The following is a 16,059-nucleotide window of genomic DNA, read 5'->3' on the forward strand; positions in this document are numbered from 1 at the left end:
GATCGCAGTGGCAGAGTAAGTCCCGAGCTACTCAGAAACTGCAAAGAAATTTCTATTCGCAATAATGCGAATCTTTCGTTCGCAATTCTGCTAAGCTAAGATTCACTCCCAGTAGGCGGCGGCTTAGCGTGTGCAATGCTGCTAAAAGCAGCTAGCGAGCGAACAACTCGGAATGAGGGCCATAGATCCTAAACTCACACTAATGACGCTGTGTGTGACTTTTGCGGTCACTGGAGAACTTGGATGAAGCTGTGGCTGAGGCTCTAGCCATTTATAATGGATGTGAATATTGTGGTCAGAACAGACCGTGAATGTCCTGCTATTTATGCTTACTGAGGTACATCTTATATCTACACAAAGGCTCTCTCTTCCCCGGGACAATGAGAGTCCCTGCATTAGATTATTCAATAAATCCTGGAAACACCGAAGCACGGCCGGCTCTATCAGCCATTTGTGGATGATCGGTCACCGTTCTGAGAGCGACTTACAGCTTCTTTATTACCAGCTTACAAATGAATTTCCCGGAATGACTGGACACACTACACATTTTCTCTATCTGTATTTCTTGATGCGCCACAAGACACGCTATTCTTATTATTGTTCTTTTACACTGTGGTATATTTTATTATATTTGGTAAAAGTAGTTTTTACACAGGTGTGGTATGAGTTGCCGGCGGCCAGCATACCGGCGCCGGGGGATCCTGACCGTCGGCTTGCCAACAGCGGGGCGAGCGCAAATGAGCCCCTTGTGGGCTCGCTGCACTCACCACGCTGCAGGCACGGTGGCGCGCGCGCCACGCCATCTATTCTCCCTCCAGGGGGGTCGTGGACCCCCAACAGGGAGAAAAGGTGTCGGTATGCCGGATGTCGGGATTCCGGCGCCGGTATACGGTGCGCCGGTATACTGTGCGCCGGGATCCCAACAACCGGTATACTGAATACCACCCTTTTTACACAAAGTTTTATGGTTTAGATGAAATAAGTGATGCTTTGAATTTTTTGTTTGTGCGCTTGACCAATGCCAATTGCTTGTAATAGTACTCCTTTCTTTACTATTAATATAAAACAGATCTAGTCAAGAAGATTACTAAAAATACACCAGGATCTTCGTATAACCAGACATGTGATGCTGGTCAGACCCAATGTCCATCTAGAACACAGGTTCTCAAACTCTGTCTCAGGACCCCACACGGTGCATGTTTTCCATGTCTCCTCACAGAATCACTAGTGAAATAATTAGCTCCACCTGTGGATCTTTTAAAATTGGTCAGTGAGTAATGAATACACCTGTGCACCTGCTGGGTGACCTGGAAAATGTGACCTGTGTGGGGTCCTGGGGACAGTTTGAAAACCACTGATCTAGAAAATCAGTGTCAAAGTCCGTAATAAGCTCACAAACGGGTAAAACTAGTAATATTTGTAAAATGTCGGCCATTCTAGCCATAGAACGTAGATTTAAGCATGAAATATGTGTTATATGAATTTGTGCAAGGTGGTTAGTCCCTACCCCCTAACTCAGCCATTCCAACCAGGTCGTCTCACCCAGCTCTCACACATTAAAGGCCAGAAGACCTCTATCATCTCTCATCCCTCTGTCCACACTTCACAGCCGGTTAGTAGAAGACAAGTGACCAGATTTTCTCTTCTGTCAGTGAGTTAGGCAGAGAAAACATACAGAGCCAAGCTCACACCTACTCAGTGTATCTCATCATCCTCTCCCCAGAGACAGGCACTCAGCAATGCTGGCTCATCCTGGAGGAATGTGGGACAATTAGTTCATTCAAAATGTGCACTTCTTGCAACCACATAGCAGTGTTAAAATTAAAAACTGGGCAATAACACAAACTCCACCAGCTTTCCGTCTCCCACTCACTCCCTTCTGTCAGTTAGAACGTAGACAGCGTATAATGGCAATTCCTTGTAATAAGGAGAACGGTTTTGAACCCGAGGAGAGGACCTATCATTACTGTCCTGGGCTAAATTCAATCACAACAGATCAGGAGTCAATATTGGCAGATAAAGGAGTTAGCCAACTGGGTGTCTGTGGGCTCATGTATTTTTAGATTATTAGACTATTGTATTTTAAAGTCCAGAGGATGCCAAAGTCAAAAATCAGAGGAAAGGGGGGTACACACGGGGAGATGTGTGCTGAGCGATCTATCACAGACCGCTCAGCACACATCTCTCCCCGCACTCAGCACAGCGCGATGTGTGCTGAGTGAGGGGAAGGGGGGGGACACTCAACCTAGCACCGGCAATAGCAATGCGCTATCCCTGGCGGGCATACACACGAGAGATCCGTGATCAAATTCTAAGCAATCTAGTCAGATTGCTTAGATTTTAAGCACGAATCTCTCTGTGTGTACCCCCCTTTAGTGCTGAAAGCAAGATGGGGCCCTCAATACTTAATTAGGATTAAGTATGATACCAGCATTGATTAGCATGAAACATCTGCAAATGTCAGATACAGACAGACACAGGCCACAACCACCTATGTACCCTTAGAATTGTTTTGAAGAAAATGAAGAGAGATTAATATCAAAATGCTAAATTCCGGCCATCAACAATTTCTGGACTCTACATAGAAGTATTACCATCTAAATGTAATTTACATCATTAAGTAAAGCATTAGTGTAAAGGGCTGTATAACATTTTGGGCAACCTCGTAATGGGCCTGATTCAGCGATGTACTTAAACCCGATATTATTTGCAGTTGACCGATTATCGGCTTCTGCGCATGTGTCTAAGTCACACTGCGCATGTGTCGCAATGACGGCTGCATAGAGGATTATTTACAAAGTTAGTGACAGCCAGGGGCCGTTTGAGGGAGGTAGTGGGGAGCGGCGGCAAAAATGCAGGTGTGTCATGGCCCTTTTGGGGACGTGTTTCAGGCCGCAATCCCATAAGCAACTGCAAGATCTCTGGGGGCATATTTCCTGCGGCCATGATGCGCACCCATATGGCTACTTGGTACTTCGATAATTGCTTGATCTGCAACAAATGCTTTGTACACAGCCACTAGGATTTGCAAAGCTGCCGGTGGGCACCTCTATACAAATGCAGACAGCAACAACATTTGTATATTTTTGTATAGCTGCTGTGTACACAATCGCAGCTGTGTATGCATTTACACACATCCCTGAATCAGGCTCACAGAATGACATTTTTACTCTTCCTCCATATTGATCTGAACTGATGATATTAACGTCCACAGGCAGATTGCTACTGAGAGCTAACCCATTAGAGCAGGCCTGGCCAACCTGTGGCTCTCCAGCTGTTGTGGAACTACACGTCCCAGCATGCCCTGCCACAGTTTTAGCATTCCCTAATAACAAAACTGTGGCAGGGCATGCTGGGATTTGTGGTTTCACAGCAGCTGGAGAGCCACAGGTTGGCCAGGCCTGCCTTAGAGCAGTGATGGGGAACCTTTCCAGCATGCCCTGCTACATTTTTGCTATTTTGCCATGCTAAAACTGCGGCAGGGCATGCTGGGATGTGTAGTTCAACAACAGCTGGTGTGCCAAAGGTTCCCCATCACTGCCTTAGAGAGTGTATCCTCTCATCCACACAAACACTTATAGGAGGCAGCCAATAGAGGAATTAAGCAGACCACACAAAAACTACAGAAAAACATAGAATGTGACCAGATCACAGATACAGAACTTTTCAATAACAAGGATTAAAAAATATAATAATCCAACAATCCCAAAAATGTTGGATGATGCAGCTGGATGGCAAACAGACTAGGAAATGTCATTTAACAGCAACTAGACTAGATCCATCTAAAGCAGCACCTCTCACTGTTCCTTAACCAGCAAAAGCCAACAAACCAAATCAATATTCCACTGATTGACATATATGAGGTTTACTATTCGACACCCTCTGAAACACAAATACCTCCACACAGTTCCTTTGTTTTTACCTGCCACAGAGTTGGGTCGTTGCATCACTAATGAGCTGATGTTCTGCAAGTAGGAAATCGGTCCTTCCCCAGCAGAGGATTCCGTTTTTTGCAAATTCTCAGACAATGTTTCTTCTTCCACTACCGGTGAGCAATTATCAATCCTCCGCTCGTTAATCATCCCCTGATGACCGCCGATTCTCTGACTGCCATCTTTGCTCCATTCCAGGCTAGAACCACTGCGGTCGTCGTTCTCTGACGAACTTGTGATCGTTGCTGAAATGTTGGACACACAGACACAAAACCATTAATGGGGGAAAAAGGACTTTCAAATCTATTGGTGATTAAAAAGATCAATGGATCTGTTTATCTAATCTGTCATAATAGATGCCATGTCTCTGTCTAAACTCACCCCAGCCAAAAAAGTTTCAGTAAAGTGCAGTGAAATTTCAGCAGCAAAACCTTGTGCTGCTGGATGAGGAACGTGTTTTGTTCTGGGTTTGCAATGTGATGTGTTACCTGTAATCCTGGACTCATTAAATTACTATACAGAGATTTAAGTACTAAAACAGGTACTCTGTCCAGAAACTTATTCATGTCTGACTCCTCCACAGCGATACAACCAACCTCACATCACAGGAATGTAAATAAATAAAATTAAGGCTGCGGCTCTTATGAGTGGGACTGTCAGAATAGCCTTGAGCGTAATGCAATAAGTTTAGAATATAGATGAGTGTTTACACCCATATGACTCTCACAGCCTCGGAGTTCTCTCTGATCTGGTCCATGCAAATCCTATTCCCATTTCAACACTTCTGCTGTAAGTGGCCATTGTGAAACAAAAAGGCAGAGCTAATGTGGAGAGTCCCTTTGGAGATCTTTTACAACATATACACACAATTTAGAACTTGCTTGAAAGTTCTTTGTAGGTCTCAAGCCACTTATTAAAACATCTAACTTTAATGACTTAAAATAAACAAATATACACTTTAATATGCTGTGTAAATGTGAATTCGTACAATTAAGAGATTACAATTTCTATAGATAAATGTTGCCTAGTTTTTATTACATTTATGGCATTTGTTGTGCTGTGCTTATTACATTAGAGAAGACGAGTTATTACGCACAGTGTCTACATAATCAGCAGCAGTAGCAGGGCCACCTGCAAGTCATTAGAGACAACTTCCCAAATTACAGCCACCAACAAGATACTATCTAGATACATTTTCTAGAGGAATTACTAGAAAATTCCAATTATATCTCATCTTGTCTAACACACATTGGGACTGTAGCTGTGGGCAGACACTGAAGCCTGAAGCTAATGTATCTGTTCAACTAATGCTGGGTTTAAGTGTGAGCAAGTACAAAGTGCCGCCCACTGAAAAAATAAAAAATCTGTGTAGATGACCGTACCAGATTTAATACAAGGCAACCAAAGCGGCTGCTCAGGGCCCCGTGGGTCCCAGGGGGCCAGCCGACAAGGCTGTATAAAGGGCATTTCCGAAACTGTTCGAGAGCTAAGCTGGCTGAATACTCTCGGCAGGCTGTCAGTAATTAGACAGCTGTTGGGTGCCGGCTCCAGAACACACCTGTGTCTCCAGTCCTGCAGGATTGTGCGTGTGACCCATCATGACACACGTGTGTATGACATCAGATGTGCAGAGAGAGGAGGTGGGGCGTGCACAAAGAAAATCATTAGGTCTTCCCGTGTACTTTACTACAGTATTTTTTTAATTTTGTATAACATCCACCTACTTCAGTGGACAGTGTTTTGTTAAGTACAATGGAATATGCTGCGCTATATAATAAACTGTTAATAAAAAAAAATAAAAAATAAAAATATAAAAAAAAAAATATATACACACATATATATATATATATATATATATATATATATATATATATATATATATATATATATATATATATATATATATATATATATATACACACACACACACACACACACACACACACCTGCCAAAATCAAGGCTGGGAGAAGGGGGGAGGCACACACTGACTGGTGATATATAAATATGCTATTATACTCTATATTAAGTACTACCGTGTATAGGAGGTGGCTGCTACAACCACTGGGGCACTGATATCTAATCAAAACAGTCACACTGACTGAGGGGTGTAGAACTGTTAAGGGGGGTACACACGGAGAGATCCGTGCTTAATTTCTAAGCAATCTGTATAGCTAAAATTCACTCCCCGGTGGGTGGTGACTAGGGAGGCCAATCCCGGGATCGGGAGGATCCCGGGATTTGGGCCCAAAAATGCCGGGATTTGAATCCCACACACACAGGGGAAGCTCTAAATGAAGACAGGACCCCCACAAGGCCTTTTGGAGAGACAGAGAGAGAGTATGCCAGCACACACCCCAGCGCTATATGACCCAGGAATCACACAGTAACTTAGTGTTTACCCAGTAGCTGCTGTATTATGATTAATGCGCCTAAATTTATGTGCCCCCCCTCTCTTTTTAGCCTTCTACCGTGATTCTGCAGGGGAGAGCCTGGGGAGCTTCCTCTCAGCGGAGCTGTGGAAGGAAAATGGCGCTGGTGAGTGCTGAGGAAGAAGGACCCGCCCCCTCAGCGGCGGGCTTCTGTCCCGCGATTTTGTGTAAAATTAATGGCGGGGGCTCATGCATATAACAGTGTCCAACTGTCTATATGCAGCTTTCGCCAGGAGGTATCAATTGCTGCCCAGGGCGCCCCCCCCTGCGCCCTGCACCCTACAGTGACCGGAGTGTGTGGGTTAGTGTGGGCGCAATGGCGCACAGCTGCAGTGCTGTGCGCTACCTCATGTGAAGACAGGAGTCTTCTGCCGCCGATTTCGATGTCTTCTCTGCTTCTGCCGGCTTCTGTCTTCTGGCTCTGCGAGGGGGACGGCGGCGCGGCTCCGGGAACGGACGACAAGGTCAGGTCCTGTGTTCGATCCCTCTGGAGCTAATGGTGTCCAGTAGCCTAAGAAGCGCAACCTAGCCGCAGTTAGTAGGTTTGCTTCTCTCCCCTCAGTCCCACGTAGCAGAGAGTCTGTTGCCAGCAGAAGCTCTCTGAAAATAAAAAACCTAACTAAAATACTTTCTTATTAGCAAGCTCAGGAGAGCTCACTAAAAGCACCCAGCTCTGTCCGTGCACAGATTCTAACTGAGGTCTGGAGGAAGGGCATAGAGGGAGGAGCCAGTGCACACCAGATAGTACTAAATCTTTCTTTAGAGTGCCCAGTCTCCTGCGGAGCCCGTCTATTCCCCATGGTCCTTACGGAGTCCCCAGCATCCACTAGGACGTTAGAGAAAATATAGTGCATTGGATTGTTTGAGGGAAGGGGGGACTAAAGCGGTATCTTGCTTAGGGCTCCATGAGGTTTAAATCCACCTCTGGTAGAGGAGGAGGAGGAGGAGGAGGAGGAGGAGGAGGAGGAATTTGGGATAAAAAAAATGAAAAAAGTCTTCAGACATGCATAAACTATCAATTACTCTTCAGAAGTTTGCTGGACTAAAACTAGGGGCCCATGCTGCCTTTGCAAAGCATTTGTGTGCAAACTGCCAGGATGAACGAATAGCAATTGGCAAGATCTGCACCAGTAACACGTGTGCCAAGTTTACATCATATTGCTCAAACAATGATAAAAAAATCATATCCACTTGAGCATTGATGGAGGTTGTAAATAGAGCTCTAGCTTAGTAGACCCTTGGAAAAGTGCATACGTGCCCAAAATTAAAGTTGACCTAGTCGCCCCTACCTCACCAAATAGCAGTTAACCATCTAAAAACAAAAATTGGACCCTGCATTTTCCCATCTGGCTAAGGAGTACTCTGACTGAACTTCTATACAACATACAAGACTCTGAGAACAATCCATTTAGGGACAATGTACAGCTGAACATCCCGCAATGTTTTGGCTGAGCACACATTTGGACATTATGTTTTGCGTAACTTCACAATTTTCATGGGCACCTCTATGGTATGTGAAAGGCACACGCGGCCAACAGAATAGCACCCATAGTGTGAAACAGTCATTCCCTTTTCAGTCTAGTATACTGAATGTTCTGTTAGAACTTATCTATACAGGATCTACTACCATGAAGTCCATTGCTTGGTCACCTGTTTTTTAAAAACCTACCTAGAGCAAATTATATCCAATCAAACGTATGTTATGTTAATATACGTAAAGCAAGAGTGGCCCACTATTTCAATTGCAGCCTCAGGTAGCAGACTGTTGGGTTCAGATGACAAGAAGGTTTTACTTATTTATTAAAATGGCTTTATCTAAATATACCTTTACCGACCTTGAATAATTCTCTAACCATTATACTGAAGACAACATACATTTCATTGTGTACCGTTATAAGACAGGTCACCAGTAATCAATCAGATGCCAATAATTAGTTCACAAATTATCTTAGTAGTGTGTCCTCTGATAATTTAGTAACTGTCTATTTTGTCATGTCGCTAAGAACCCAAGCATTGGTATAAAAATCTCTGTAAGAGGTCTCTTGAAACCCTAACAGAAGGATACGGGCAGACACTGGAAATTCCAAAGATATTCCAAAAACTCTGGGAGTCAAAGTCTTTATGGGATTTTATAATTTCCTGTAATACTTTGTATATTAATGCTAAATAGTAATTGAATTTCAAGATTACAAAATAAAACTCTGTTCCAAAACACTGTAAATTTACCCCTGAAACACTATATATGACAGAACTGCTGCAATGTCTCAATCACATACATGGAGTATTTTACGATCATACAATATTGCTTATAAGTGCCAAACCCTAAACGTAATCATCAAGTTTAGTCAGTCTGGGCAGCTAATCCTCCTCAGGGGTCTTTTTCCTCACTCTGTCAGAAGCGGCAAACTGATTTTATGGGCAGACTATTTGGCGGATTCTTTTCATCTCTACATGGATTTACATTGAGAAAATCAATCTTAAAGGGCAGCCAGTTTATTGCACTACAAGAACACACCAGGGAAAGGAACGTGCATTCAGGACGGGTCAGACCAATTTAAATGCCCTGTAGTACAAGTCACTGACTGAAAGGAAAAAAAATATAAAAATAAAACGCCTTTGTTACGCGAGCCATAAATTTACCTTAAGGAATGCTTGCAGTCATTCTCCCAAAGGTCCCTAGAGCAGTTACATGCTTTTTGTAAGCTTTCAAAATCTACTATACAAGTGATAATTAAATATAAGGGTAAAGTGGCAGAAGTGATAATTAGCTTAAAAAAATGTTATGGAAATATGCTAATCTGTGATCTGTTTAAGATTGTGCTGCCTACTTTTGAAATATTATTTATTATTATTATTATTATCAGTTATTTATATAGCGCACACATATTCCGCAGCGCTTTACAGAGAATATTTGGCCATTCACATCAGTCCCTGCCCCAGTGGAGCTTACAATCTATATTCCCTACCACATGTACACACACATTCACGCTAGGGTTAATTTTGTTGGAAGCCAATTAACCTACCAGTATATTTTTGGAATGTGGGAGGAAACCAGAGTACCCGGAGGAAACCCACGCAAGAACGGGGAGAATATACAAACTCCACACAGTTAGGACCATGGTGGGAATCGAACCCATGACCTCATTGCTGTGAGGCAGTAATGCTAACCATTACACCATCCGTACTGCCCATAGAAATAGACCCTGTATTTATGACAGATAACAAAGCAGTGCGTAGAAACAGCAGCATAACATGTTCAAACATTAGCATAAGCAGCCATCTAAGGGTACATCTGCCCATTGTGGCTGTCAGTACACACATGCAGCGCTATACAAAGAATATTTGCCCATTCCCATCAGTCCCTGCCCCAGTGGAGCTTACAATCTAAATTCCCTATCACATGTACACACACACACACATTATGGTTAATTTTGTTGGATGCCAATTAACCTTCCAGTATATTTTGGGACTGTGGGAGGAAACCGGAGCACCCGCAATAAACCCACACAAGTACGGGGAGAATATACAAACTCCATACAGTTGGGGCCATGGTGGGATGCACAAGCTCTTACAGCTATCTACTGCATGCAGTACATAGTATTTGCATCTATGCTGGAGGCCCACCCCCTTAGTACACCAAGTGGCGAGGCTCACTCTGAGCATGCCCAGTGGGCATTTTGCTTGGGAGGAGGGCTTGCTCTTTCCAACCTATTCTACAGTTCATAGAACTTTTTACCACAGTAAACCAGGACACGTGCTAGACTGACTTTTACCAATACGCAGTAAAACGGTTACAAGCTCTAGTCTCATTATTTGTGGAACTCAGGGTCGGCTTTCTGGAAAAGGAAGCATTCAGAGTACTGTACATCTAAAAAAAAAAAAATATTTTGTTGAAAACGTCCTTCACTTTCAAAACGTACAAATAAAACAGGAGGTGGCTGTTACAGAAACAGCTGGCAGAGAAGTCTCTCATACACCACTAGATATTCTGCTCGTAAAAGGCATTGATAGTTCTCGGAGACTTCATGGTGAAACTAATAATTACAAACAGCAGGCCTCTATTCAAATGAGAATTTTCTAAGTTGTCAAGGATCTACAGTTTAATTGGATACACCACATATAATTTGAAAATGGATACATAGAAATTTTGTTTCATAATCCAGTTTTTAGGACAGAAGACGTTTTGAGAAAGATTGCTAGACAGTCATTATATAATAATAAAAATGTTATTCAAGAACATTTACAGATGTTTCCCCATACACTATTGCTGCAGGCATGCCAAACATCCATTCTTAGCTCAGCAGGTATCGTGCGACTCGGCCTGCGCCGAGTGTTTCTTTTTGCGCAAATGTGCATCTTAAATCGCAATGCAATAGCTTTATGAGACTGCACTGATTCATGAGATATGCGACACTTGTACATCAGCGTGCGACTGAGTGTGAATCTGTATACGAAGTGCTACAATGCAGTGACTGCGGCTTTTTTCCATGCCAAGTTCAGTTGTGCTTTGTATACAGATTCAGACTCAGTCGCACACAGGGTATACAAGTATAGCATATCAAATTAATCGGCCCAGTCTTGTGAAGCTGTTTTGTCTCATCGTAATGCAACTAAGATGCACATTCAGTTGGTGCTGCACATTAGAGTCAGGCATCTCAAGCTGCATGGCATATTGAGGCTAGGTGTATTAGGACACATCTATATGCAGATGGAAGGCTTCTGCTTATACTACACCTCTTTGCTACTGTCTAAAATGACTCCCTTATCCCAAGCAATCAAAGTGAAAGATGAGCACTCTGCATTAACCATTAAGAGCAGGGGCGTAGGGAGGGCGGTTCTGGCGGAGTGCAAGCTCCAGGCGCCAAAACCATCAGAAAGCGCTGGTGGGTCCCGGAGCTGCAGGGAGCGGAGAAGCAGAGCGGCGGGTCCCAGCGCTGCAGTGAGCGGAGGTGTGAAGCGGCGGGTCCAAGGGCTGCGGGGAGCAGAGAGTCCCAGAGCTGCGGGGAGCAGAAGTTCCCAGAGCTGCAGGGAGTGTGAGACACACACTCTCACTCTTTCCTGGCTACCTAGCAAAATGTGTAGGTAAGGGCTACCTGGCGCAATGTGTATATGGGGCTACCTGGCGCAATGTGTATATGGGGCTACCTGGCGCAATGTGTATATGGGGCTACCTGCCGCAATGTGTATATGGGGCTACCTGCCGCAATGTGTATATGGGGCTACCTGCCGCAATGTGTATATGGTGCTACCTGCCGCAATGTGTATATGGTGCTACCTGTCGCAATGTGTATATGGTGCTACCTGCCGCAATGTGTATATGGTGCTACCTGCCGCAATGTGTATATGGTGCTACCTGCCGCAATGTGTATATGGTGCTACCTGCCGCAATGTGTATATGGTGCTACCTGCCGCAATGTGTATATGGGACTACCTGGTGTAATGTGTATATGTTTGAGTATATATGGAGGGGGGAGGGGAGGGGGGGCAGGTGCCATGACATGAGCTTGCTCCGGGGTGCCATGGCAACACCTCTGATTAAGAGGAGAGTAAAGGCTGTTAAAACCTTGGGCCAGTACTGGACTAAGCAGTGAAAAGCTTATCCAGAACAATAGCATTTAATCTCAAATTGTCTGCTAGAACAGAACCATCATTCCTGCATTAGGAAGTCAAGCAATCTGGAGAAGAGAAGTTACCATAGTAAAATAGACCTATATCCAGTAGGCTAAGTTCCTCCAGAGAGATACCACAGTCAGCAACATGTGAAATCGCATTACAGACAAGTACCAACAAATAAACCGCTGGTGTATGCACATATTGGGGTTCTAAGCTCCAGCTGTGATATTATGTAGCTGGAAATGAAAGGATGGATTTTGATCTGTATACAATGAATAATCTATACTCATTCATCAGTACAATGAAATGACAAATAATGATGAAGCACCAGATAAGGTAGTGATTCACAAACATGGTGTAAATGTTCTGCAGCCCATAGTAGCTAAACTTTCACTGAGCTAGCAAAGCTACAGTACATAATACATTATTTTATTTTTTTTGCAAACCACAACACATGTGGACCTGCAATATTCATGTATGCATATAAGGGCGCAGTTATCCGTGTCTTTTTTTTTTTTTTTTTTTTACATGGGTCAACCTGCACCTAAAATGCACTCTCTCATGTGCAACACGTGTCCCATTACAAGTACAGGATGAGCCTAATCTGCAACAGCTTAGTGGTGCCACAACACTAACGGGTTTGCACTGAGGAAAAAACAAATAGCTTGTGGTTTCTCCTGCAAAGCAACGCACTTGTTTAGCGGATCCTCTATGCCCTTTTATCTGGTTTAAATCTCTGCCACTACCGCAGATGCCATATATTTTCCCAACTTGTAAATGACTGCAAATATCCAGTTGGTTTCTTCTGGTTAAATACATCTGCAATAAAAATAACCCTCAGTGTTTTGGAGATCTGGATCTGGGATCTATACACTACATGGCTGACACTGCCCCTACCCTACTAATTGCCCACCCATTGCGAACAGGTGCAAAAAATCATGCATACAGTCATGCAACCACAATAGTCATGCAATAGTTGTAGAACAGGTTGTACTGAAGAGCTCAGTGGACAAAGTGACGCTGCTATTGGCTGTCACCTTTCCAACAAGTCAGTCTGTCAAACGTCTGCCCTACTAAAGCTGTAAGTGCTGTTATTGTGAAGTGAAAAGGCCTAGGACTTGCCTAGACATGAAGCAGTAGGTTACACGAGCTCACAGAACGGAACCACTGAGTGATGAAGTGGAAATGCATACTGTACAAGCAACTTTCTCTCGGTTCTAACAGTCACTACTGAAGTTCCAACTGTCTCTGGAAGCAAGGTTGGGACAAGAGCTGTTCACTGGGGCACCAGTGTTTGGCATTCCATGGCGACACACAAGATCTCAGTTCACCATGTGCAATGCCACACATTGTCTGGAGCGGTGTTAAGGGGCCTACACACTGGGCGATATCTTGAAAGAAAGGAGCAATATCGTTCATAAACGAATGATAAATCGATCATATATTTCAGTGTGTATGCTACAACGATGAACGATGCGCGTGCCCACAATCGTTCAACATTGAACGATCATCGTTAAAACATGCCAGTCAATTTGGGCGATATTGAGGCCTGTACTCTCATATTCTCCAAATTGGCCATCAATATCGTTTAGTGTGTAGTCTATAAATCGTTGGCGAAAATATCGACCATCGGTAATATTGATGGTCGATAATATCGCTAGCATCTCCCAGTGTGTAGGCCCCTTAGGGCACACAGCCTTTGGGCTCTGAAGCAGTTGAAACACTTGGCTAATCTGATATTGGCGGATGTCAGGGGAACGCTTCCTGCCAGACTGTGTACTGCCAACTGGCAAAAGTTTGGTGGAGTCTGGGGCTGTTTTTCAGGGTTTGGCCTGGGTCCCTTAGCTCCAGTAAAGGGAAATACTAAAGCCACAGCACACAATGACATTCTAGAGAATGGTGTGCTTCCTTCCAGCTTTGTGGCAAACAATACGAGTTAGGCCGTTTCCTGTCTCAGCATGATATTGCCCCCGTGCACATATTAATGCCCGTGGCTTTAGAATAAGATATTCAGATGAACATATGGGTGTGATGTTCCAGAGTCCACATACTTTTGGTCATGTAGTGTGTTTTACATTCGTTCATCCTGTTAACACTGCCCGGTGAATGCAGCATAGAACACACGTGTATAGCCTAAAACTGTATGCACTGTATAAAAACAACAACAAAAATAAAACAAAGCTCAGATTTAAGCACTGAAATGTAAACAGAGTAATGCAATTACAAAAACAACACAAAAATTTAAAAAACAAAACAGCTACAAATAAATCACCTGAGCCACATACCTATGATGCCGCTGTCTTTGCTCTCCAGGGTGGAGCTGGGGCTGCTGATGGTTCCACTGGGACTAGTTCTGTTGGCGGCTGTTCTACTGATGCAGCTGTTTAGTGTGGAACAAGGACTGGCAGTACTCGGGGAGGCTGTGCTGTTTGTCAGGGTTGAGCAGGGACTTATCCCGTGACTTGTCACTGTACACTGCAGGAAATCAACAATTAATTACCATGGCACACAGGAGCTCCAAACTAAGATGCATTTGCTGCAGCTTCACATGTCAGAGCTGTAACAACACAATTTTAGTATTCATCGTGAACTCTATTTCTTCACATCGGTTTCATACTGTCACATTTAAAAGGACAACTGTGAGGTGCTTTCTGAAATGAAAGTACGCAGCAAAACCTTTACACTCCAATATGGAAAATTATTCACTAAGCAAAAGCGTCGATAGAGCAAGTCCACAGGAGGTCTGGCACTGCTGCTATTACTTACTATGAAAATAAATGACATCTCTGGCAAATCTCTATACTCAGCATTATTCATTCACAGTAGGTCTGAGGGTTATTGGCAGCGAGGGCACACTTATTTCAAAAGTTGATCCCTGGCCTCTCTGCCAATGACACTTAGATTTTTTACAACTGTATACTATATGACATCAATCTATTTTTATGTCATACAAAACTGGTGCCTATTTAATACCAATTGTACACTGGGGGGGTCATTCCGAGTTGATCGTAGCTGTGCTAAATTTAGCACAGCTACGATCATCTTCCCTGAGATGCGGGGGGACGCCCAGCACAGTGCTAGTCCACCCCGCATGTCAGTCCGCCCCCCGCCCCAATACAAAAGCATTGCACAGCGGCGATGCTTTTGTATTTGTGGAGTAATACAAGCCGCCGCAGCCCACCCCCCCAACGATCCGGCCACGCTGTGCCCCCTCTGTCTCAGAGGCGATCGCTAGGCAATGACGGCTGCCATGCGGCGCATGCGCAGTTCCGACCCGATCTCTGCGCTGCGACAGACTGCAGCGAGCAATCAGGTCGGAATGACTCCCCATGTGCGGAAATAGGACAACACTAGAGAGGAGTGGAATTGTGGCAACATTTCTGACTACTTGCATAGGTGGGAAATTCTGTTCAGACTGCAATGCCGCGCTGTGGGTCTAATTCATTTTTGTAAGGAATTGCACAGTCGCAAGAAAGCGGCTGTGCAATTCAGTGTCATTCAAATTCAAATGCAACAGTAGACGTCTGTAGGAGATAGACGCCTCCTGTTAGCATCTGTGAGATCTGAGTGCTGCATATGAGGACACAACCTCGGATCACCATCACGACCATGAGTCGCGATTTGCGCTGGTTTCAGGCACCGGGCAGCCTGCATAAGGTCAAGCTACCGCAGGCTGGCCGAAGGATCTGGAAACCCAGATGCAGGAAGTCTGAGTCACACCCTGGACCTGTCACGCTTTCAAAAAGGGGGCGTCGCCCCCGTTTTGAAGAACGGTGCTGGTGTGCTACCCCTACTCCACCACACAAATGCCATAGCATGTCAATCATGCTGGGGATGACAGGGTGCTGAAAGCAACATCGTAAGGCCCGGTCTGCACATGGTCTTGCGCCAGCACAGGCCACAACCATCGTATTTGTAAACAATCATCAGGTTTGTATACAAATATGAATTAGGCCTTTGTAAAATGCAAAGACATGGGATGATGTTGAACGATTCATTTTTTTGGTGTGGCGTAGTTCATATCCAAAACCAGAATCTCTAGCCATAAACCTTTAAAAACCACTTAACTGACGATTTTTCCCTT

At 44.2% G+C, this 16,059-nt stretch overlaps 1 protein-coding gene across 7 annotated transcripts in view; it reads right to left on the bottom strand.

Moving 5' to 3' along the window:
* Positions 1-16,059, bottom strand: part of TANC1 (tetratricopeptide repeat, ankyrin repeat and coiled-coil containing 1) — a 426,026-nt gene that overhangs the window by 83,214 nt on the left and 326,753 nt on the right. For all 7 annotated transcript variants that reach the window (XM_063933681.1, XM_063933684.1, XM_063933679.1 and 4 more), the window contains 2 exons: positions 14,261-14,450; positions 3,923-4,177 (listed from right to left, as the gene is read on the bottom strand). In XM_063933681.1, the coding sequence (XP_063789751.1) occupies positions 3,923-4,177; positions 14,261-14,450 (445 nt within the window). The remainder of the gene's footprint in view (positions 1-3,922; positions 4,178-14,260; positions 14,451-16,059) is intronic.

The sequence above is a fragment of the Pseudophryne corroboree genome, chromosome 7 (assembly GCF_028390025.1).
Source record: "Pseudophryne corroboree isolate aPseCor3 chromosome 7, aPseCor3.hap2, whole genome shotgun sequence".
Taxonomy (NCBI): domain Eukaryota; kingdom Metazoa; phylum Chordata; class Amphibia; order Anura; family Myobatrachidae; genus Pseudophryne; species Pseudophryne corroboree.